Source organism: Mytilus galloprovincialis, chromosome 3, assembly GCF_965363235.1.
Source record: "Mytilus galloprovincialis chromosome 3, xbMytGall1.hap1.1, whole genome shotgun sequence".
NCBI lineage: Eukaryota > Metazoa > Mollusca > Bivalvia > Mytilida > Mytilidae > Mytilus > Mytilus galloprovincialis.
In genome coordinates, this window is record NC_134840.1 from 83,882,724 (window position 1) to 83,907,235 (window position 24,512).

Genomic DNA, 24,512 nt, shown 5'->3' on the forward strand with positions numbered 1-24,512 from the left:
TATCGGACATTGCATCACGACTTGATTAATTGTGCCGATTACTGGATAGAGATTTGATGTCTTTTGTCTGCAGTTATTTGACAAAATGACAATGCCTTTCACACTGGAGTCATTTTCTTCAATTATGAAGTGCTCCTAATCTTCATTATGAAAATATTTTTCACAAAACAACAATACCAATAATCAGTTTGACGGATGAGAAGTCAGCTACAAAAAGAGACAATGACTGGCCTCAGTCAACAACGGCATTGCGGCAATACCGATTCACAAAATTAAACTCTATTCTCAAATTTGAGATTGTTTCTCCGGGCGTACATGGTGCATATAGTTCTTTGCTCAATTGAACTGAAATTAAAAAAAGAAAATAAATGCACAAAAAACAATTTAGACTGTAAGGCATGATATTTGTATGTAGAAATCTTGATAAATTTTATACATTTTTCAAAAAGAAAGATATGTAGGTACTTGAAGTTTGTTTGTTTTTACCATGATGTTAAATGAAATATTTATAGGGTATACCACTTGATTATCTTTAGAAGTTTTTTTTTCTCAATAAATCATACACAAATTTTGTTAAAAATGGGGGGGGGGGGATTTAAACAGTGGCAGTCAGTCTACCATTAGTATATCTATTTTACTCTGTCAACGAAGTAAACATTGTAGAAAGATGATATTAAAAAATAAATGAATGTCACACTAAATGTTAGCCTTGATTGTTTTGATGTAAAATTTATTGCAAATGCTAAAATATGTTGAGTGGAAAAACAGCTACAAGATTGTTCAGATGAAGTTTTAAAGGCTATGATGAGAATTCATAAAAAATCAAGCATTATGAACTTTTGTCTGCAGGTTTTGTCCATGTTTTCGCATGATTTGATTGTTTTTTAATATTAATATTTAATCACTATTGTTATTAAAAAAATATTAATTTCCTTGGACTATATTGAAATATTAATTACCATTATCCTTAGAACATGATGTGAATTAATATTTTTGTGTGATTCACATGAAGATAGAAGTCTGACAGAGGTCCAGTTACACCTGCCAGTTCGATACTTTTCAAAGATTTTATTGTTTTATAATGTTTGAGCAGACGTAAAAAAGTGGTCATATGATACACTGATAAAGGGTGGTCAAAGATAAGCGTGCTCCCTCGACTGTGTAGAGATGGAGCCACTCACACAGAAGTAATGTTGGTGTAAATATTTACCCAAGTTGAGGAAAAGTGATTAGTTTTGGGATAGACATGCTTGACTGATTTATTTTCTTGATTTATGTAGTGAGATAAGGCTCCTATCCTATTGTATCAGATAGTCGAAGCATCTGCTGCACTACTTTTATTGCTTTTCCCCTGTACGCTAGGGTCTTTTGCTATTTCATTTATCTTGCATAGTTCTTGCCCTGCCCATTAAACATGGATTGGGAATTAATTTTGTGATTAAAACTAAAATCGTTACAATTTGTGTTTATTTGTAAGGCGATGTGGTGCTCTCGTTTATTATGGTTTAAGATCCTGTTCTTATTTGGCTTCACTATTTTCTATTGTTGACAGAGCGAACAAAGGACGGTATTGTTAAGATCAGGTTTTTAGTGGACATTGAAGTGGGCCGGGATACAGATGTTTAAATATTTTCGGAAGTTTCATTCAGAACGGTTTGTGTGAAAATTTAGTTAACTGTGGATTTTATTGACGTCTGCATTCATTATTGGATTTTTAATGTTTAAGTGAAGTTCAAATAATTATACATTTGGAAATATATACATGAAGGTATGTAATTTATTTGATTAAGGAAAATATGTATGCATAGTAATTAATTTATGATCATAATTAATAAATGTTCAAAAAATGCTTTAGATAGATTATGTATCATAGAACAGGGATATAATTTTGATTAAAGATATCTACATGTCAGAAAACTATATCTTTTTTCAGGGCGTTAGTATAAATAAAGGAATATAGTGAAATAAATATTTGCCTTTAATTTATTTATCTGTAATTAATAACCAACCACTGCTACATAAAACTATCATAGTAGTTTAATCAGATTTCAGATTAAAGATGTGAAAACTAATTTCTATGATAGCGAACATATAAAAGTTACATTCCCTCGTCAGATTGTTTTAGAAAATATATATATTAAGTTTATACAAATCGTTTTACAAAGGAAATTGAAAGATAGAAGTTTGTACACAAAGATGAGGGTCTTGACCTCTTGTCAACATCATCAAAGAGTAAGATTGACCTTAGAAATGTATACACCTGGTTTAAACAGGTAAAAATTCACCATTTACTTGGTCTATTACTGCAAGGTAAAGTCACATTTTTTGCTTCACTGCTACTTTACAATGTAAGTTATCAGTTATGAATTATATAATGTTAACTTAAAAATTTTAGGGAGGTATTGAATTATAAAATGTTAGCTTTAAATTTGAGGGAGGTATAGAATTATGAAATGATTTTATAATCATAACAATTTTATCATACTTATTTCTTGTAAGTTATTAATGATATGAATTTGTGTATTGCTAAATTGATGTTTAATTGATGTTTTATTTAAATTTTGGTAGTTTTTGCAATTGATTAATTTGTTTATACATTGTTTATGTTAGTGTAGGGGAAAGTATTGAACTGATTTAGCTTTGTTTTTTTATTTCATAAGATAATTAAATATTGGAAAAAAGTTACCTGGTTTATTTTTAAACTGGGCTTGCCAGACTGTTTCCTTTTTCCTGATAATTCATGTTCACTTTTATTGCATTTTAAGATTTAAATGAATTCCAACTGTGATTTTGAAAATCTTCTTTTCTTCTATCACAATTATCAGTGATGCACTAGAATCAGAATGATTTACAAGAAGATAGGAATTCATTCAATGTATTGGTATCAATTTATCTTATCTGAATTTAAATTTAAACTTTTTTTTAAAACTTTAATGATTTTATTGAAAAGTTGCATCAAAAACAGAATGATGTATGTGGTTTCTAAGACAGAATTGGGTAACAAACTGCTTTGCAGTGGTTTAGATAATTTTACTTAGAATTTTGCAAGAAAGCAAAAAGTTGTTTTTCAGTTCTTAATTTTGACATTAACTTGTCTGTTCACAATAAGCCTTAAACTTTTATTACAATTTGCTTTAAAAAAAACAACATAAAATTTGATATATAAAGTTTATTATTCATAAGATTAAATTTATAAAAAAAAATGATTGAAGAAAAATAAACTTTTTTCATACCATTATCATAACCAGTTCTGAAATTTATAATGGGGTCATGTTACGGTGTCATTGACACTATTATGTTTATCAAACATATGTAAAAACGATATGATCTATGCTATATGTTTATCAAGTGATAAGATCTGTAAACCAACCCATGTAAAATTTCTGTCATCTAGCTTCTGTATTTGTCCAACTTTTTGAACTTTTTGTTCATGTAAGTGATCTTGCTACTGTATCCATTAACCTTTTTATGGAAGTTTGGGATAACAGTAGAACCATTGTGTTTGTTGCCCTTCTGACTAAAGTTATTGTTAACTCTGTCACATCTATACAAGACCTGTTACAGTTATGTTAACCTTTTGTGATCTTGCCAGGGAAGTATCTGTCAACTCTCCAAAATGGTTTGTTTCCTCATGACATAATGTTAGCTCTACCTGTCAAATTGTTGCACTGACATGTCATATATGTCAACACTTTCTTCTGCTGCTAGTAAATGTCAACTCTTATACCAGCACATCTACCATAAACCACTTATCACTGGATTTTATGAAAGAGATTAGCTTGAGAGAGAGTACTGCAGATGTACTGTTTATTAAGGATATTTATAGCATGAAATAGCAGCCTAAAAAAAACTAAGGAATATATAGGTCAACATACCTTCTTCAATCATAGAAAGTAAGATAGTCATCTTAACAATATGTCAATGGTTGTCAAGCTAAAAAGTTTTGTTTCATTCAGGTATACAAATCCTTGTTTCATTGTATTATATGTCTGTACCAGATCTTCAACAACATAGCATTGTTTTCTGTTTTCTGTGTTTGCCCTAAACTTACCAAGTTTGTAGTGAAACTTGTAAAAAGTCTGGATTTTCCATAAAGGAAGCTCCATACAAGGAAAATTAGTGGACCTGAGGGAACCTTGCCCCCTAATTTTCCTTGTTTTTTGCATTTTATCCATGTTGTCCCACCTTGGAGAACCTACTACAGTTCTACTGAATCACTAGCCTGACATTCAGGTTGTGGTTTTAAATCCTGCAAGTGGCAGATTTCATTCCACTACAACTTTAATTGATGTAAGGACTGTCAGTTTTCCGGTTACAGGCCATTTGTTCTCCAGGCAAACTGCCTTCATCCACGAACATAAACTTACAGCCACAATATAGCCAATAGTGGTGAAAGTGGTGTAAAACACCAATCAATCAACAACTCAATCCTACTGTTAATTATTTCTCTTTGTTCAACACGTATGAAATAATTCCCACTGGATGTTACGCAAGCAACTTTCATTTGTTTAAGAGTATTATATAAAATGGGCATTATTTAGTGGTTGTCGTTTGTTTAAGTGTTACATATTTGTTTTTCGTTCATTTTTTTTTTACATAAATAAGGCCGTTAGTTTTCTCGTTTGAATTGTTTTACATTGTCATATCTGGGCCTTTTATAGCTGACTATGCAGTATGGGATTTGCTCATTGTAGAAGGCCATACAGTGTCCTATAGTTGTTAATGCCTGTGTCATTTTGGTCTCTTGTGGACAGTTGTCAATCATACCACATCTTCTTTTTAGCTCACCTGGCCGGAAGGGCCAAGTGAGCTTTTCTCATCACTTGGCGTCCTTTGTCTTTCATCAGCGTTAACTTTTTACATTTTGAACTTCTTCAAAAGAACCACTGAATGGAATGAAACCAAACATGGCATGAACGTTCCTTATTAGGTGCTGACCAAGTGTTGTTACTTTGTAGCCGATCCATCATCCAAGATGGTCGCCAGCGGGGGACTTAGTTTAACAAAGGACCCTATAGGAAATGCATACAAATGAATTCTTTCAGAGAACCACTGAATGGAATGAAACCAAACATGGCATGAATGTTCTTTATGAGGTGCTGACCAAGTGTTGTTACTTTTTAGCAGATCCATCATCCAAGATGGCCGCCAGTGGGGGACTTAGTTTAACATAGGACCCTATGGGAAATGCATATAAATGACTTATTTTAGAGAATAACTAAATGGAATGAAACAAAACATGGTATGAATGTTCCTTATTAGGTGCTGACCAAGTGTTGTTACTTTGTAGCCGATCCATCATCCATGGTGGCATCCAGTGGGGGACTTAGTAAAGCATATAAGACCCTATGGAACATGCATACAAATGACTTCTATTAGAGAATCACTGAATGGAATGAAACAAAACATAGTATGAATGTTCCTTTTGACATTCTGACCAAGTGTTGTTACTTTGCAGCCGATCCATCATCCAATATGGCTGTCAGCCGTGGACTTAGTTTAACATAGGACCCAATGGGAAATACATACAAATGTCTTCTTTTAGAGAACCACTGAATTGAATGAAACCAAACATAGCATAAATGTTCCTTTCCAAATGAGGTGCTGGCCAAGTTATGTTACTTTGTAGCCAAATTTTATCTTTTATTAAATGATTTCAAAAACCCAAGTAGAATCAGGTGTGCAATACAGGCTCTTGAGAGCCTCTAGTTAAAAGTATAATATTTAATGGAAAAAAAAATGGTAGGGATGGTTATAATGAACTTTTTTTTATGGAAAATCTGAAAATGCATAACTTTATAAGGTCTTAGTTTAGTGATTCTTCAGTTTGATCAGATATCTACCAGTATATTACTGATTTTCTAATGTGAAATACAGATTCTCTCTGCTCTGAAGACAAAAACTTAGGATTCTTTTACTGTGATTCATAATGTTGTATTTTCTAAGACAATTACATTTCCAGTACTCTCTTTAGATGTTGTCTGAGAAGTATAGTCATTAATGTTCTATGTACAGCTTATACCACTTGTAATGTTGATTATACGTTCCTGTGTGCCACTTGAGTATCAAATGTGTAGAAGCATATGAATTTGGACTTTTAGGCAAAACAATATTCATCAGTTTACAGAAAATATACATGTATATATAAACTATTAGTTTGTAAAAGTAAATATTATTTTTTTCCAAGTGGTCAAACCATATTGTATGTTGTGAAATATACAAGTTTTACAAGTGGTCATTTTGTTGGGAAATTGCCTAAATTTTGCATTCATCCAGTCTAAATCAACCTTGTTAAATTCTTCGTCTTGCAGGGGTTATGTTCTTTGTTTAAAAGGTCATAGGTCACAGAAAAATTGTGTTTACTTTTAAAAACAATATGGTTCACATTTATAATTTTTTTATTGTAAAAACCTGAATTATACAGAATGTGAAGGTCAAAGATCAGAGTAATCAAAAAGAAATTTAATAAGATGATCTTTCTTAATGGTAAGACCAAAAGATCAGGTCATAAAAGGACTTTTGAAGTGTTCAGAATAAGGATTGGAATATGTTGCTTCTCTGTGTGTTTTGATCCTTTATAACAGTCCTTTAATTTACTTTTTTCAAGATGTGACTCAAATAAATGCAGCCTGGTACATTTTAAGAGATTCTTGGTAGACTTCAGATAATCTCATGGTACTAAGGTGACATCTTTAATTCATTTTATAACATACAAACTGCTGCATATTTGTTGTTTGTGTTCCTTTTGTATGATTAACATTTCATTTGTTTTGATTGTACGGATAATGAAATGAGCAAAAGCAACAAAAAAAAAAAACCAAGAAAAAACAAAGTATGCCTTTCAGTAAATGAAATTCTTAGACAAAAAACCTTTGATCGCAAAATATTAAGAGTTCTTGTTTCACTCTAATTAGACCAAACAAGCATCATATTACAGTTTTTACTGTCTTTTTATTTCACTGAATGTTTAAAAATCAATTTATCCTTCCATTTGCACGCCAGAAGGCCGCGATTTTTTTGTATCAATCACCAGTTTTCTTTTTCAAATTCTTTGTTTCATGTGTTACTCAACAATTGACGTTACTTAATCATCACTTTTAAACCTTAAAAGTCCATTACGGAAAAGACGAGGGGATAATCTGCCTGACTCCGAACTGATTAATCTATTAATCTGCTCCTGGTGTCATTAAAAATAGTGGAGACAAATTAAGTTCCGTAGTTATTTAATGTTCACAGGATAACGAATCCCTCGAATCCCTTTAGTTTTTCGAAAAAGAAACAATGAGAAAGCCGTCAGATCTCTGTCACATGATAAATGTTTAACTGGAGTAAAAGTAATTACTCATTGGTTAACGACAAATTAAATACGAGATATGGGGAATAATCGTTTGTCTCCATTGTTTGTGCGATAATGATCCTATCACTTCATGGTTGCATTATTGCACAAGATTTTCTCACTAAAGATTTGGACAGATGTTTTAATTTAGGCGGAGCAATATAAAGATCAGGCCGGATATTTTTATTGCACCACATTAAACGATATTTTTATTGCACCACATTAAACGTCTTGGAATGAAAAATTAATTTGACATGTCTTAGAGAGAAATTAATTTTCCCTTTTAGTTTTAAATTGAAAAATATTGTAGTTGTCCGATTCTCATGATGTTTCACTTATATGTGAACGGATTCTTGTTTTTAAATTGAAAAATGTCGTAGTTGTCCGATTCTCATGATGTTTCACTTATATGCGAACAGATTATAGTTTTTAAAAAGATTTGTATGAGGGTTCTTATGTAAATATAATATCCTTGTTTCTTTGTGTAGTGTTTGTAAAATTTCTTTTAAAGTAAAGTTGTGACACTTGAAAGGTGTGTTTATAAAGTAGTTAGAGATATGGATTAATCTCACTAATAATCTACCGAGATTAATCATTATTAGGGTACTTTGTAACTTGTGTCATTTGCTTGTTGGAGTAGTTAATGGAGTACTTACGGGTACTATGCAGACGATGGTACCGAACATGTTTGTAAATTAACTTCTTAATCTTCTCTTCACCGAATAATTACTTTCTTTTTGACTGAACAATGGCTGACTTGACGTCTGCTCATTGTGTTGGACATCTTATGTTAATGAGCCTTGAGACAAGTAGATTATAAGAACTTTTGAGAGAACAAGAGGTGTAAACATACCTACCAATGGTGTCTCAGATACAATACTTGAATATGTCGATATTTTAGGTGCATTTTTTTTTCTTAGAAAAAGCTACTTGAACATTTGTGTAAAATTTTTATCCGTTAACTGGGTAAAAGATTTTTGGAAAGATTTTATATATGAGATACCCTTTATCACTTTAAGGATATTTTTTGTTTAATCCAAATTCTTTTAATACCAATGTTAATAAGAATCTGCCAACTAGAAGAAGAAAAATTGCAGAAAGAGAAAAAAAAACCCACTTGTAAACATTTTATTATGGTACACATTTATAAAAAAGACTAATCTATTTGTCTTCTTGACATGATGCAGTTCTTGAAATACTTTGCATTGTGTTTTTCAATCAGTTTTACCACCTACAAGGACTTAAGTTAATGCATTTTCTAAGAGGGATATAAAAAATAAAAATGTCACTTTTAAGAATATAATCTGCTATAAGAGGGTCCCATACAAAATTAATCTAAATCTGAAGAGGATATAGTCCAGCCTCCTTCAGACGAGTAGATAATACGCTTTCCTCTCACGCTTATACAAATCATTTCCTTTTTCAAAAACAAAAATATATTGTGCCACACTTATTTAAGTCATAAATAAACAATCACTGTTGTAAATGTAAAAAACATTGTTCTGTGACAAAAATCCTGCATCTCCTACTAACACAAACACCATCATTGATACACATAAGTAAAAGTGTCACTTTTAAGAATATAATCTGCTATAAGAGGGTCCCATTCAAAATTAATCTAAATCTGAAGAGGATATAGTCCAGCCTCCTTCAGACGAGTAGATAATACGCTTTCCTCTCACGATTATACAAATCATTTCCTTTTTCATTAACAAAAATATCTTGTGCCACACTTGTTTAAGTTGTAAAAAAACAAAGAGGTATAGCAGAAATACTGTAAGAAACAGTAAATGTGGCCTAGAGTATAAAGGGGAGACAATTCATAAAAATATGGATTTTTTTCTCAGAAAATTTAATTGACAGAGTATAATTTGTTTATGAAAAAAAGACTTTAAGTGAGTCTAGTTTTGAAATGTTTATAATTTCTGTCTTTACTTTGTGAATAGTTTTATCAAGTCTAGAATAGATAGGATGCATTATGTTTTCCAGTCTATGAGAGTGTCGCATCTTGCCTTATATATCAGTTTTACTATATTGGTTTGAGGTAGTTAGCCAATAATTTAGTTGTGATCACATCAACTTGAAACTGAGTGCACCTATTCATTAAGATGTGTTCAACGGTCAATTTAAATTCAAATCTGCCTTTTTACTGACATGCATCTGGCTTTTAGAGACAATACGGTAATCATTGTAAATATGCATTTTCTATACAGTACTTACAGGCTGATAATAAAATAAATATAATGAGATCTTGTATGCGTATCTCTATTATATCAGTGCTTAATAGTGTCAAAATGATCATTAAAATAGATTGAATAGCATGTTAATATCATTATATTATTTATAGAACCATTATAGGGTAGAAATTAATAAGAATTATTGGGTAACTAGTTATTAATATGCCAGATTTGAGGATATTTGTGTCATAATTTGATCATTTTGTTGTCAAAAACACATTTTGATAATTATGTAATACGGTTTTTGCCGATTTTTAAAAAAAACTTTATGCTTTGTGTTTTGGAGTTTTTGTTCAGTATGTCTGTCAACATGGCAATGACTTGGTATGGGAAGAAAGGAGTGCATGTAGTAGAATTTTTGGTGGTTTTTTTTACCATAAAAACTTTTTGGGTTCAGATAAGGTTGAGAGAGTTTGAAATAGATTAAATACAATATTGATGTGCTACTGATGGATAAATCATAAACCAAAGGTTAATCCAAGAGAAAAAAAAACCCAGATTTCTAAAGATAAAAAAAGATATATTTTTATACCACTAAATCCAAAAAAGTACAAAAGTTGATCCTTGTTTATTTTTGAGACCAAAACCAAAAAGTGGCAAATGTAAATAGAATCAGAGATCATAACTGCAGTCCTTTACATTCGTGTATTTTTTCTATAAATCCAGTTTTAAAAACAAAACTAAGTGGACTCTTTACAAAATGTAGAAGGTCAGCAAAAGTCATTGCATGGTCCAAATTTTACATCAGAGGTCAGTGGACATTACACATGCCCTTATATTACCATGGGTTGATGGGATCTGTCAGCTTTATCGGTGATACATACCTGGAATATTTTGTTACCGATTTAATTGATTTAGATTATTCGGAACTTTAACTTTGATTGTAACCGTGATATTCAATACATTTCTTACATAATCTTATTACCTATGAATTAACCGAATAAGATTGTTCTTTTAATACGTTATGTCAAATTAGTCATTTGAACGCATACTAAGATCCTTTATTATGCACTTTTTAACATGAAAAAGAGCAATTTAAGAACCACTTTGAGCAGTGTTTGAACATCAGATAACTTTCATAATTTAATAACTTGTCTTCACCTCCGATCTTCGTGGCTTCATGATGGGAAAATCTTGCAGAACACCTGCTGTAAAAGTTTTTGCTTATGTCATTTATAAATTCATTCTTTGCCAACTTTTAGAAACATTTGCAATTTCTGTTCATTGTTTTAAATTACCTGTTTCAATTTTAAATACACAGACTTTATTGAAATTTCCTGTTTCTGGTTCAGATAAGTATTTATCTACAGAGGATAGAGGAATTTTATCTTGTCGCTAATTAAAGGACATTGTAACAAAAACAAACAGATAAAGGGGATCCCTTGACAAGGTAATAAGAGTCTTTATGAAGAGGAAGTGTTCTTGATATCCTTTGTCGTGAAAAGTCCTTTGTGGAGGAGTTAAAAAGTGCTTTTTCAGGGGACCATGCATTGCATGTGTGTGGTGAGTTATATTTTGGATGCCATTTTTTAAGAGAAGCGTTCCAATTTTTTTTTTCGGTGAATGAGTTAGAAAAGTGCTTTTGAAGGGGAAGAATTGGGGGTGGGTTAATTGTGAATTTTATTTTGGATGCCATTTTTTAAGAGAAGAGTTCCAAAATCGTTTCCTGTGAATGAGTTAGAAAAGTGCTTTGAACGGGAAGAATTGGGGTGGGTTAATTGTGAATTTTATTTTGGATGCCATTTTTTAAGGGAAGAGTTCCAAAATCGTTTTCTGTGAATGAGTTAGAAAAGTACTTTTTCAGGGGAACCATTACATTTGCGTTGTGATTTATATTTTGGATGTCAAGTGGACAGAAAAGGTGATCATTTCTAAAGAGAAGTGTTCAAAAAAATTTTGGTGAAGGAGTAAAAAAGTGCTTTTGCAGGGGAAACATATAATGTGGGTTAATAGTGAGTATTATTTAGGATTTCATTAGGCAGAGAAGATGAACATTTAAAGAGAAGTGTTCCAAAGGTTTTCTGTTAAGGGGTTAAAAAAGTGCTGTTGCAGGGGATACACTGGAGGTTGGTTGTGAGTTTTATTTTGGATGTCTTGCACAATTTTTAAACATATAAATGCAATTTGTTATATTATCTAGGAATTTGAAGAGTTGAATAAAGATCCATTGTATTTTCTTTTCCAGAAAGAAGAAAACTATACTGCTAGCATAAGTATAGAACCAGCTGTGTACAAATTTGGTAGTGAAGCTAAGATTCGGAAACTTCCCACTCCTTTAAAACATAAGTCATCCGATATTCCAGCAAAAAATGAACCGTCACAGAATGCTATTGGAAAAAGAGTTATGATGGATTATCCAATCAGAGGCACCATTTCTCCATTGTCCGATCAGGAAATTAATCAAAAGTCTTTTGTTTTTGGACGACCATCTTCCCCTGTCAACCATTCAGATATCCAAAGATGTAAATCTCCACCAGATCAGTCGCGACCCTTGTCACCTTTATCAGAAAGCTTATCAAACAGAAGACCTGTCTATGGTAAACCACCAAAATATGTTCCTCCGTCAAGTCGTAGTGCAAAATCGGGAGCTTACGCAAGAACTGGAGGGCTTTGTGATCAGTGTAATAACTGCCTCCTCGACTTGAAACGTCAAGCTGTGAGATTAATGAACGTGGAAAAGCCATCAGCCAATAAGGTAAAGTCTATATATATGTTGCACAGGTCATCATCGTTAGCCTTAAGTAGTTTGTCTTCGTATTAAGATTGTCAAATCCACGTTTGTTTGTCCTGGCTATAATTTATTACGTTCATCGGTGTATACCCTATTGATTATTAAACCACTGTAGCCTAGATATGGTTAGACTATATTAGAATTTCCAATCCGACGAAATTGAGATTTTTAGATTTATGTGTCTACTAACATTAAGGAATGTAGTCTTCTTTAGATATACATATTGTGCTGTGGTATTTGGTCTCTTAAAAACTGTGATTTGTGATTTTGCTTATATTGAAGTTTCATTATACCAAGTGAAATGAATAATGGATACAAAAGTTGACAACTTTGCTACTTCTAAGTGTATTAGATAACAAACTATTATTTCTGAGTCTGTGAAATAATTTAAAATTATGAACTAACTTGTAGTATAGTCTGCTTATAACTTAATGACAAAAAAAAAACCGAGAAAACTAAATTAATGATTTGACTAAAAACATTACAAATCACTTTTTGAACTTTTTTTTTATAAATCTAATGATTTAGCAATGCCGTTTGAATGCATGTTATTCCACATTTTTATAGAGTTATCCCCCCTTTGTATCAAATTTAAGTATAAAATTGAGAATGGAAATGGGGAATGTGTCAAAGCGACAACAACTCGACCATAAAGCAGACAACAGCTGAAGTGCATTTTATTTGAAATGTATCCAAAACTTTCCCCATTACAAAATTATTGGAAAATAGTTAAAATAAAGTGAGATTAAATGAAGTTTTATTTAATTTCCCACTATAGACGATTCTTTGATTGAGATGTAATTAAAAACTAATCTAGGATTGTTTGTCAGTATGTTTTGCACATCACTGATTTGATTAAAATATATCACCCTGTGAATTAAAAGTTTATCTTGAACATGTGATATGTATTACATAGGGCACTTGGTTTGTTTTAGGATTAAGTATCTCCCAAATGCAACACTGCACCATGTTTCACAATCCCAGAAAGAAAAAAAGGGGGTTATTGGGTGTGATTTTACCCACTGTACAGTAAAAACACAATCCCATTAGAATAAAAAGGGGTTTGTTGGGTGTGATAAAAAAATTTCACACAGCAATTAAGTCAACCACAGCATTTCACCCTATGGACCAAAATTTATCTTCTTTGCCAAATTTATCTTGCTTTAATGTGTTTAAAAATGACTTGCTCATCTTTCAGGTTTTCAAAACATAGTGGCTAAAATGTAAAAATCTTTAGTGTTTTCACTTCGAAATCTATCTCAAATACTTGCATTCAAGCATGCATGAAAGGGTGTGGAAAAGAAAGATGTACTTATTTTATCTTGATTATCAGGATCATTAAGTAAGATCACTTAATTTGTATTTTTAAACTAAGTAATGGCACATCTGTTCACAGAATTTTGTTTTAACGTTTTTCATGAATTTATTTTAGCTATCGAAAAAAGTTGGTCATGGTATATATAGTTAAAATATTGTGGTGTGTCTTTCTGTCTGTCTGTTTGAAGTCAAAACAATTCTTTTACACTATATAGACTTGGCTGTTCCAGAAAATATCAATGCAAGACCATAACCTGTACTGAATTTCAAGGTCAATGTCAAGGTCAAAATTAATAATTGTGATGGTTTGCTTTCAAGAGGAGATGATGGCTCCCATTGATTTTCAAGGTCATTGCTATGGGTCAAATAGAAGAACAGATTCATTTTGGTTTTACACTTGCAACAGGTCATTTAAGGCCAACAAAGAGTTGTTTCAATGTTTCTTAAAGATAGGGAGAGCTCAGTATTCTTTACATCTACAGTGGGTTAATTAGTTTTTCCTTTCAGACTGCATTTCTGACCTTCAAATTTAATCTTATACAAGTGTAACCATTAATTGCTAGTCAGTATCTGTCTAACTTTACTTTCTCATTGATTATACAGTTTTTATCATGAGAAGAGATGACCCCTCTTGATTTTCAAGGTCATTGGTATGGGTCAAATAGTTAGAGTACAGAAACATTAAGTATCATGCCTTGCCACAGGTCATCTAAGACCAACAAAAAAGTTCTTGCAGAGAATCTTCAAGAAACAAGTAATCTGGCATCTACAGAGCATCAGATATAGTTTTTCAGTTCAGACGCGATGCACAACTTTTTTTTCCAACCTTCAAGATTAATCTTATACAAGAAGAACAATTAATTTGTAGTCAGTATCTGTCTTACTTCACTTTCTCAATGATTATACCCATGCTTATGACAATTGTCTGCAATAATCAACGTGGATTGTCACTGATTAAGTTTTATCAAGTTTGCTGTAATCCAGTAATTGAAGGAAGATGCGAAATGTACATCTTGAGTGCTTTTCTTGTCAGCTATTGATTTTAAATTGGTTCAATCACCAACAAAGAATGTTTGACATTCAGATAACAGGATAAGTGTATGGGTTATTTAGATCGGTGGCTAATATCACACAAGCTTAACGTGATTAGCTTCATCTTGACAAACAATTGTTGCGTTTCTCCCAATTCAATTACGGTTTTTATATCCGTGTGACTCACAATGTTTTTGTATCCATTAAGATGTTTCCGATGTTGAATGTGCTTACATAGGCAGGACAAATTTGACAACCGAGTATGCTTGATCAAATTACTGCTCATTTCTTCCCCATAATCAACTAGATGGTAATACATCACTTCGACTTAATTCTTTCATTTATTTTATCGCCTCAAATCTAGGGTTCTGTAACCATCAACACAGCTAACATATAATTCCACTGTCAGATTTATTGCTGTATTTTTGTTTATTGTTGCACATGTGTAATTACTGTTTGGTTGTAAGTCAGACCTCGGAAGTTTTTGTGGTAATTAGCACATGAATGCATTCATTTCATGTCCTTCTTACATTTTCTAGCATTGTTTTATCCCATAATTTTTTATGGTTGTCGGACATGGTATGTTAAGGGTCACTTTTATGCCAATTGTTGCATGTCTAAAGTCTGTTCTGTCCAACAGAAGACAGTTGTTGCATGTAAGGTTTAAAAAGCTAACTTTTTCATGTTATCACACAGATAAAATAAACATCGAAAACCAATTCAAATGCATGGATTCTGGTAAACAATTAAAGTGAACAGTTTGAAGACTGTTATTATCGAAAAAAAAGATGAAGAAAAGTAATCTTTTGGGTTTTTATTTTATTAATGTAACCATTACTAAAAGAAACTATGTCTATAAAATGGAATATTTGTGTCTGCCCAGTAGAAAATCAATAAAAGTTTAAATGCAAGTTTAAATATGTTGCCCATTAAAATGACAATTCATCTTAAGAATGTGTTAGATATCCTACAAGCAAAAGGAACAGTGCAGATTGGATTTAAGTTATTGCTAGATATAGAGGAATACCTATGCCTTTATGTTCTTATTTTGTGATCTTCAATTCCAGTCACCTATACTGTAGATTCATTAATAATTCTTTGGAGATTAATTTTTTCATGGATTTCGTAGGTACTTGTGAATTATGAATTTCAAATTTCAACAAATTACAAATTTTCTAAAGAAATTATGCAAACTTTGCCAAAGCCAGGAAATTGAATATCCACGAAAAATAAAATTTTTTTTTAACAATCCACAAAAAATGGTACCCATGAAAATAAATGATTCCACAGTACTGGAACTGTGATAGTCATCATCAACATCAATAAGAAAGCAAACCAACATCTATACAGTACAAAACAAGAATGGTCAGAACTTGTGTTCCTGGTTGAAGGCCTCATTCTGTTCCTTCCCCTAAGTTTTGTCAAGCTCATGCAGAGATTTGTCTTGTACTCTTCTTTTTCATAACTTGAACAGTCAATATATATTTTGATACAAATTAGCTTAAATAAATTCTTAAGATAAATTAACTTTTGAAAAAGACAAATGTGCTGCCATGAATAAAAATTTCTTTTAGTGAAAGGTTAGTAAATCAGTTATAATTTCAAAGAAAACTGAGGTGTAATTCTTATAACAAGGCACTAAATGCTCCCTGATATCTTTTCAGCTTCATTCGCTTAGTAATTATTCTCATTTTCAATTTACGACAAAATAAATTTGTGTGTGGTAAGCATAAGATGTTCTCTCAGTGGAATATCCCTGATTAAAGTTATCTATAGTGTGATGAGAGGTGTATGGCATGTATTAGAGGGATACCTCAGTAATTGGTACCTGGTGAGGATGGGTAATTCCTCCCGTTTATCAAATTAGTTTGAAACAGTTATATATATCGTTATATAAGTTGTAATAAAAAGGATTACTGAAATTGGTATATTAAAATGTTTTATTGTGAATTTATTTGTCTGTTACATTCAAAACACACAAAAAAATAAAAAAATATTTCTATATTTTTTTTAATAATTTGCAATAGCTAATCACTGGTCTTGTCATGATAATTCATGAAATATTTGCCACTGGAAATAACTAGCCATCAATAAATCAATGAATCAATTGGAACTATTTGGGGTGGCTGCCTGGTCAGAGCCCAAAAATAATATGTTGGTCATCTGCTTAACCTCTGAAAACAACATTTTTTGTGAATGAACTAATAAATCTACAAAAATGTTTTTAAGATAGTTTCTGATAACATATTAATCATTTTTGCAAGAATTATGTGTTCTGTTGTAAAAACAATTAAAAAGAAATATTTATGATTAATCAGGGTAGACAACTCTAATGGACATTCCTAACTGTAACTTTCTGTAATTATCTTATCATCAAATTAAGATAAGGTCCCTTGAAAGAGATAAGTTGTTATTTAGTGAGGCTATTTGTTGAGAGATACATCGAATTGCAATAATCTTCACAAAGGTTAGGTTGATTGACCGTCTGCATCCATATGTTGAAGTTTAGAAAACAAGCAACACTTTCTTTTGGAATGTTTAGAGTTTATTTATCCTAATCCCTTTGATCCACCAATCAGATTAATTAAAACAAACTTTGATGAGATCCTGTGTATGTTCAGGTGCATATCCATAGTAACTAATCATGACTGGTTCTTTTCTTAACATGTAACTGGTACCAATTTGATGGTAAATTTGTGAAGATTTCATGGTTGTCTGTCGGATAATCATACTTGTCTGTTATTGTGTTAAGAAATGATTAATTGGAACTCCATGAAGTGATCAGAAAAATATGGGTTAGTAAAAAATGCCAGAAAGTTTCTGTATAAAAAAAAAAGTAAGAATTTTGATTAAAGTGTACAGATGATGACTTGAAAACGTCAGCAATGTGAGATTTCTTTACAAAAAGTGTTAACTTTAATTTACTGAATAACATCAAACTTTAATGCTTAGATTGCAGAGTTTTAAAAAAAGTCAGCAGTTTTGACTGAGATTTCATTCTATAACGTGTAAAGTTTTGAAATTTTTAAAGTTGAAATTTTAAACTTAAATTTAGTCATCAGAATTTTTGAAAGGAAAGTTGTTAAATTGAGAGATACTGTGGATTAATTATTATTGGTGAGTTTTCATTGAGGTTTTTAGAAATAAGTGAACCAAAATGTTGAATGTTTGACAAAGTACATTTTTCTTTAGGTTTGATTTTTATGCAGTTAAGCTGCATTATGCGAGCACCCTAGATTTGTGTTCTACCCAATAAATGCTGAAATACTTGCCATTGTTATTATCTAGCTTGCTACTATGTTATATATGACTAATTGAACACTTTTTTAATACTTTTTATTCTGGATTACAAAAAATATGACCAGAAAAACCTTAAGTGATCGTCGATTTATCCAAAAGTTTTGAAGTTACACATAGGAAGTAGTGCTTATTAAAAATCCTTGTGTAGTTCATTATGACTTGTGTTTTTGGCCAAGATGTCAAAGAACAATTGTATGAAATATTTAATCGCCGAAAATCTCTTAAGACAAGTAGTTTAGATTTCCCAAATGGCAAAAGTCGTAGGAATATTGTTTGTCATCAATACGTAGTACAACTACGTCAGAAGTCTATTATATAATAAGTTCAACTGTACATGCTGTTGGCGGCAATTTCAAATTAGAAAAAGAAATTTTCGTATCTTTTCAATTTGAAGGCAGGTGTGCAAATTAGCGGTGGTCCGAGGTCCGCGACCTTCCACTTTTGCAAGCGGAATTTCGACTAGGATAGTTGGTTTCTAGCTACGCCCGACGTAGTCACCTTCCACTTGAAAGAAAATAAGAATTAACTTTGCAAACCTTTTCACCATGTTCACCAAAGTCTCCAATTGAACGAGCTAAAAACTTATTTTATCATTATTATTCATGACAGCGATGTTCATTTTGTTCAACCGCTAGCTTTATACAGAAAATCGCCGACAAATATTGTATAAATTCGAGTAAAATCGTATCTGATTGACAAAAACAACATTGTAAACATATAACAATGGCGGCCGTGAAGACAAAATTTTACAATATCGGATCCGATTCCGGAAGCGGATAAGGGTAATTCCGGGTTTGGCGATCAATTACAAAATTAATCCAAACAGGTGAAAAAATACATCTATGCATGGTAAATGAATATAAACACTAGAATTGTAAACCAAAAGATATATGTAAAGGAAAGAAAAAGCAGAAAAATATTTTATACAGAAACTCAAAATTCTTTTTGACAAATTTTAATTTAAAAATCCAATACAACGTGACAGCTGGGAATATTGTATATCTAAGAATATACATGTTCATGGTCACAGTCTAAATTTTCTTAATCAGTGATAAATGATGATAATGCATGTGAGATGCTTTTAAAGTGTAAACATATTACTGCAATTTCGAAGGGTTATTTTTTTATCTCAATTTTGAAGGGTCAATTAAAGTAGCTGAAAGTTTCTTTCTTTATTTACTATATTATATATACCTGGATGTAAGTAAATCATAAGATATATAGGTGGCATCCTTTGGGCCACTCTACCCCCTCCTGTTTAATAACTTGGAAACGGTCGAGCTCCCCACCCTTAAACCATATGAGGGGCAGATCCAGGATTTTAGGTTAGGAGGGGCGCAAACTAAAGTTTTCTCCGAGCAGAGTGAGGCTAATAAAAATATGAGGTAAAATATTCTTTATTAAGAATATTCTTTAGAATAAATGAGAACAACTCATGCTTTGCAAATTTAAGGGGGGGGGTGCACGCCCGTCCCCCCTTACGCCTGAATCAGCCCCTGCATATATTCAAGTATAGGACAATATAATAAATAAAATGAAATATAGGGGGAGTCCCTGGAGTTACCCCACCCCCTCCTGTTTGAGAACTTGGAAACGGTCGAGATCCACACCCCTTAACCATATATATTCATGTTTGTGACAATATGAAAAATCAATGAAATATAGGAAGAGTCGCTGGGGGTCACCCCTACCCTCCTGTTTTGGAATTTAGAAATGGTTGAGATCCCCACCCCTAAACCATATATATTCATGTATGGGACAATATAACAAATCAGATGAAAAATAGGGGGAGTCCCTTGGGTCACCCCACTCCTTCCTGTTTGAGAATTTGAAACCCGTTGAGATCCCCACCCCTTTACCATATATATGCATGTACGGGACAATATAATAATTCAAATGAAAGATAGGGGAGTCCCTTGGGTCACTGTACATCCTAGGGCTCCTGTTTGAGAACTTGGAAATGATCAAGATCCTCACCCCTAAACCATATATACTCATGTATGGGACAATATAACAAATCAAAAATGAAATATAGGGGAAGTCCCTGTGGTCACCCCAACCATCCTGTTTGAGAACTTGGAAACGGTCGAGATCCTCACACCAAAACAATATACATTCATATATGGGCCAATATAACTAATTAAATGAAATATAGGGGGAGTCCCTGGGATCACCCTAACCCTCATGTTTGAGAACTTGGAAACCAATGAGATCCCCACCCTTAAACCATATATATGAATTTTATGTATGGGACAATATAACAAATAAAATGAAATTTAGGGGAAGTCCCTAGGGTCACCCTACCCTCAGTGGGGGATCCAGAAACTTTCATAAGTGGGGGCCCACTGACTTACCTAAGAGGGGGCCAGCTCCAGATACGCTTCAGTGATTCCCTATATAAGCAACCAATTTTTTTTCCAATAAAAAGGGGGGCCACCCCCCCCCCCCTAAATTCTCTGCCTACCCTACCTGTTTGAGAACTTGAAAACCGTTGAGATCACCACCCCTAAATTATATATACATTCATATGTATGGGACAAAATAACAAATCATTTACATTTACTATGGGCAAGTCAGTCAGACCTCACCTTTGACCCCTGTTGTAGTGAACATTTGTCTGATTTGTGTCTCATAACTTTTGTACTATAGAACACAAATTCAGTTTTCTTTCCAGGGAAACCAGTCCATTCATACTATTACATGTTCATACTAAGTCAACTTGAACTTCTAGCATTCAAATAAAACCAAGGTTAACTACCAAGTAGAACAACTGCAATCATTGGGAACTTATACCACTGCAGACTCACCATAAAAAATATACATTGCTATATGCATTGCTTTTGAAACCTTGATAACATATAAATTATTTGTCTTAATAAATTAATCATTAGATAAACATAAATGTACTATATATGAATGTTTAATGTTGAGGCAACTTTGCCACAGTTTTCATAATTACGGTTGCCTTGGTTTTTGGTTAACTGCCTTCAGCGCTTACAGCGCTTTGATTTTTCTTGATGCAGATTTTGGCACAACTGTGAAATCGAATTACCATGAGAAATAATAAATCAAAAGTTTTTCTCCAAAATCTTAGATCATCTGTAACAGGAAATTTAGAAGAATAACTTATTTGCACAAAAAAACAAAAAAAACTTTTAAATTCCTGATATGGTATCTTTTTCACACCACACTGGACAATCTAATGTTTTTTAATTGCAGTCTATTGATAGGATTACGGTATTGCACTTAAATAAATCGTCTAATTGTGTGATTACTCTATATTATCTGCAAATGACCATCTTCTTCTCTCTAATCTGTTCATGTCTCTCCATAACCATTAATATATGTCATCAATTCTAATGGCGAGTGATGGAAAAATTCATGTAGAAACGAGAAAAATTACTTTCTGACATAAAAATGAATAATGGAGAAAATCAATGGCATTCGTTTATGTCGAAAATTATTAAAAGAAACAGTGTTAGGAAATTGGTTGGTGATTTATGGCGAATATTTATCAAGGTTGGATAACCAATAGGCCCATAAAGGCAGCTCTGCATGTTATTAGGAGTTGTTTTACAACAGACAAACAAGGAAATTCGATCTCATAAGGTTGTACAAAGTGTGCAAATTTTCATATTTATTTCATTAGCATGTCTTTATGATGACAAACATCGGGTGTCAGAATAAAATTTGTATTATAAATATGACATTTCGGGAAGACATTTGAATTATTTAAAATAAGATTTAATGCAAGGGTGAAGTGGAAAACATATGTCACGAAGTTTTTGCCTGTTGATCTGAGCTATTTACAAACTGTCATTTTGTATAAGATTAAAAAGGTCAAACTTCAGAAGAAGTCGTAGGCTTTTTGATGTTGAAAGAACAAAAAGACTATTAGGGCTATTTGTTCAACTGCAATGGCTACCGAGGGACTATAAATGTCAAGTGATGTTGAATTGGAGCACTTTATATCTAAAGAATTCCTGCAGTGTGTGATTTCATTGAAATGAAATGAGTGGGTCTTGTTCAATTTTTGCAAACGTTTCGTATTGTTCTTTGAATTTAATTGACTGTTCGCCAAATCTCTGCATCTGTTGCATTTTTATATCAGTGAATGTAGGATGATACTGCCATTAAATTTGAAGCCTCTTTTTAACTTTTATCAGGCGTCAAATGCCTTTTGCATCTGCTGCAGTTTTATATCGGTGGATGTAGGATGATACTGCATTTGAAGCCTCTTTTAACTCTTATCAGGCGTCAATGAAATTCCTTTTATGTTATGCTTTGACCTAAATAAAAAGTTCTATAAAGTAATATTTGACTCTGAAGTTGATTGAAAATTTTACTCTTTACTTTTATTTTGAGCAACAAAGGATCCTCATGCAAGGAATTCTGTTATAACGCTCTGAGCAGGCAGACTCTACAACTTGGCTGAATAAATATATTTATTGACAAAATTGATTGATTTGGTTATTGATAAATCATTTGTAAAGTTAGGATTTACTTTTGCAATAGGTAATCAACTTTAAAAAAAAACAAAAAACTGGCAGGTGATATTGAAATATTGAAAAAAGTAAAAAAACAATTTCAGTTGCAGACTTTTTAGAGTTATCTCCCTTGTACTTTCAAGAAAAAATAATCAAAAAATCACTGCACAAATAAAAATGCTAACTTTTGTAGAAAGATTTTTAAAATGTAAATTGCATGTTTATTTTTGTATCTAATTTTCTCATAAAAGCAAGTATGACCTGTCGTTTAACATGTATTTACATGAAGTATATAACTAACTATGTCCAGCTGTGAATAAGACATTTAATTACAGATTAAATACCCTCCCATGAGAACATTGATTTGTGACTTGAATACTAAATACATATGTCCCCTGCAAATAAGCCCAAAAGTATGTATGTCAGTTAACATTCCTAATTTTACATACATTCGTCTGGCCAACTTGGTGGAGTTGTTTATTTCATGCAATGGTCACATGATGGTTTATTTCATGCAATGGTCACATGATGATATAAAATAATTTTCTTTTTCTCTTACAAATTTTCACTCATCACATAGGCAGAAAAACTCTCCAAAACAGTGGCTTCAGGAAAGGCAGATTACATGAAATAAAAGCTGAAAAAAATAAAGAAGGGTGACATTTTCTTATCCAACTTTCAATCAAAAGCTGTTTGTCAAATTCCAATTGAATAGTAACAAACCAGAACTCCCCCACCTATTTTTCTCTAATAGTTAACTTCATGTTTGTTTTTTTAGCTATTGAACATACAATTCAATAGATTTGTTGCTGTCCTCAACACAGAAATATTCACTTATTAAAAAATTTCTAATATGAGTCCTTGATGTTGACATAATATTCTATTGAAGTTGTTGAAGTTGTAAATATTTACCTAATTTAGTTATGTAAACAATTCGTCCGAGGACCTTGATATTTTGTATAAATAGCTTCTGTTGCTAATCAAGAACGAGTACAAATATTCTGTTAGTCATGATTATAACGGTATTATGTAAAGATAGTTCCCGTTGTTTAGTAGAAAGTGTGTTAATACTGGGTTAGTCATTGTTCACTAAGTTCTTTTGATCCTAAATGTATACTTATCATCTTGGTCAACCAAAACCAAACTTTCCAAACTTTGCAGATTTGAATTAGTTGGTTTTTCCCTTTTTTCTTTCATTTCACTCTTTTAAGGTCATGTTCTCTTCTTTTAATTCACTTCTATTTAAAAAAAAATCTTACTCAGTAGGTACCTTATGTTTTTTCACTATTTGATTACAATGTAGGTTACTCTACAAATAACTTTTTGAACTTTTCTTGATGTTTTAGAATGGTCAGCAGTTTTGAAAATATACATCTTCAAACTGAAGGATGGCAATTTCTGGTATCAATTAAAACATTATTTTGTTTTCTTATCAAGCTGCTTGAATATTGTTCTCTACATGTAACATTTGAGCTTCTAGAAGAATATCCGTTTTGGTGGACATTTGTTTAATTGATAATCACATCTCATCTCTTGACTTTTCGTTGTCAAATTAGTCAGGCACAAATTAGTCAGACACAAGGTATTTACTGGACAGGTGCTAAAGCATGACTGTCTGATCTGATGTTGCTCTTCCCCATTTGTTCCTGTCATTCTTTGGTTAGAGATTAACATTGGTTGGTTAGAGATTAACATGTTTTTTGGGACAAGAACTCCACAACAGTATTGCTTTTAGATCAAATTTTAGATGGCAGAAGCATATCAAGAGTTCAAGGGTGGAGATAAGACAATTTTTTGATGGATTTTATTGGATTTCTGTATTTGGTAGATGAAAATCAGAAGATTTAGTGTTGTGTTCATTGAGCAACTTACTCACGGGCTACCCAGGAGAAAGCGAGTTTGAAGGATTTATCTGTAGATAAACTCTGTGAATCATCCAGTTTTTGGTTGAAATCTTCGTAACATTTAACACTGGACAGATGGCATTTAGGCATTAAAATATTCATAATTTGATCAAGTTATTTATTCTACTCTCGCCTCTTTGTTTCATTACATAAATAAGGTTTAATATG

The 24,512-nt window shown here is 32.1% G+C and overlaps 1 protein-coding gene across 1 annotated transcript in view; it reads left to right on the forward strand.

Annotated features, from left to right (window-relative positions):
- Positions 1-1,493: 1,493 nt before the first annotated feature.
- The window catches only part of LOC143069174 (uncharacterized), a 99,288-nt gene continuing 76,269 nt past the window's right edge, over positions 1,494-24,512 (forward strand). The window contains exons 1-2 of the mRNA XM_076243670.1: positions 1,494-1,768; positions 11,759-12,268. Coding sequence (XP_076099785.1) covers positions 1,763-1,768; positions 11,759-12,268 — 516 coding nt within the window. The 5' untranslated portion in view covers positions 1,494-1,762. The remainder of the gene's footprint in view (positions 1,769-11,758; positions 12,269-24,512) is intronic.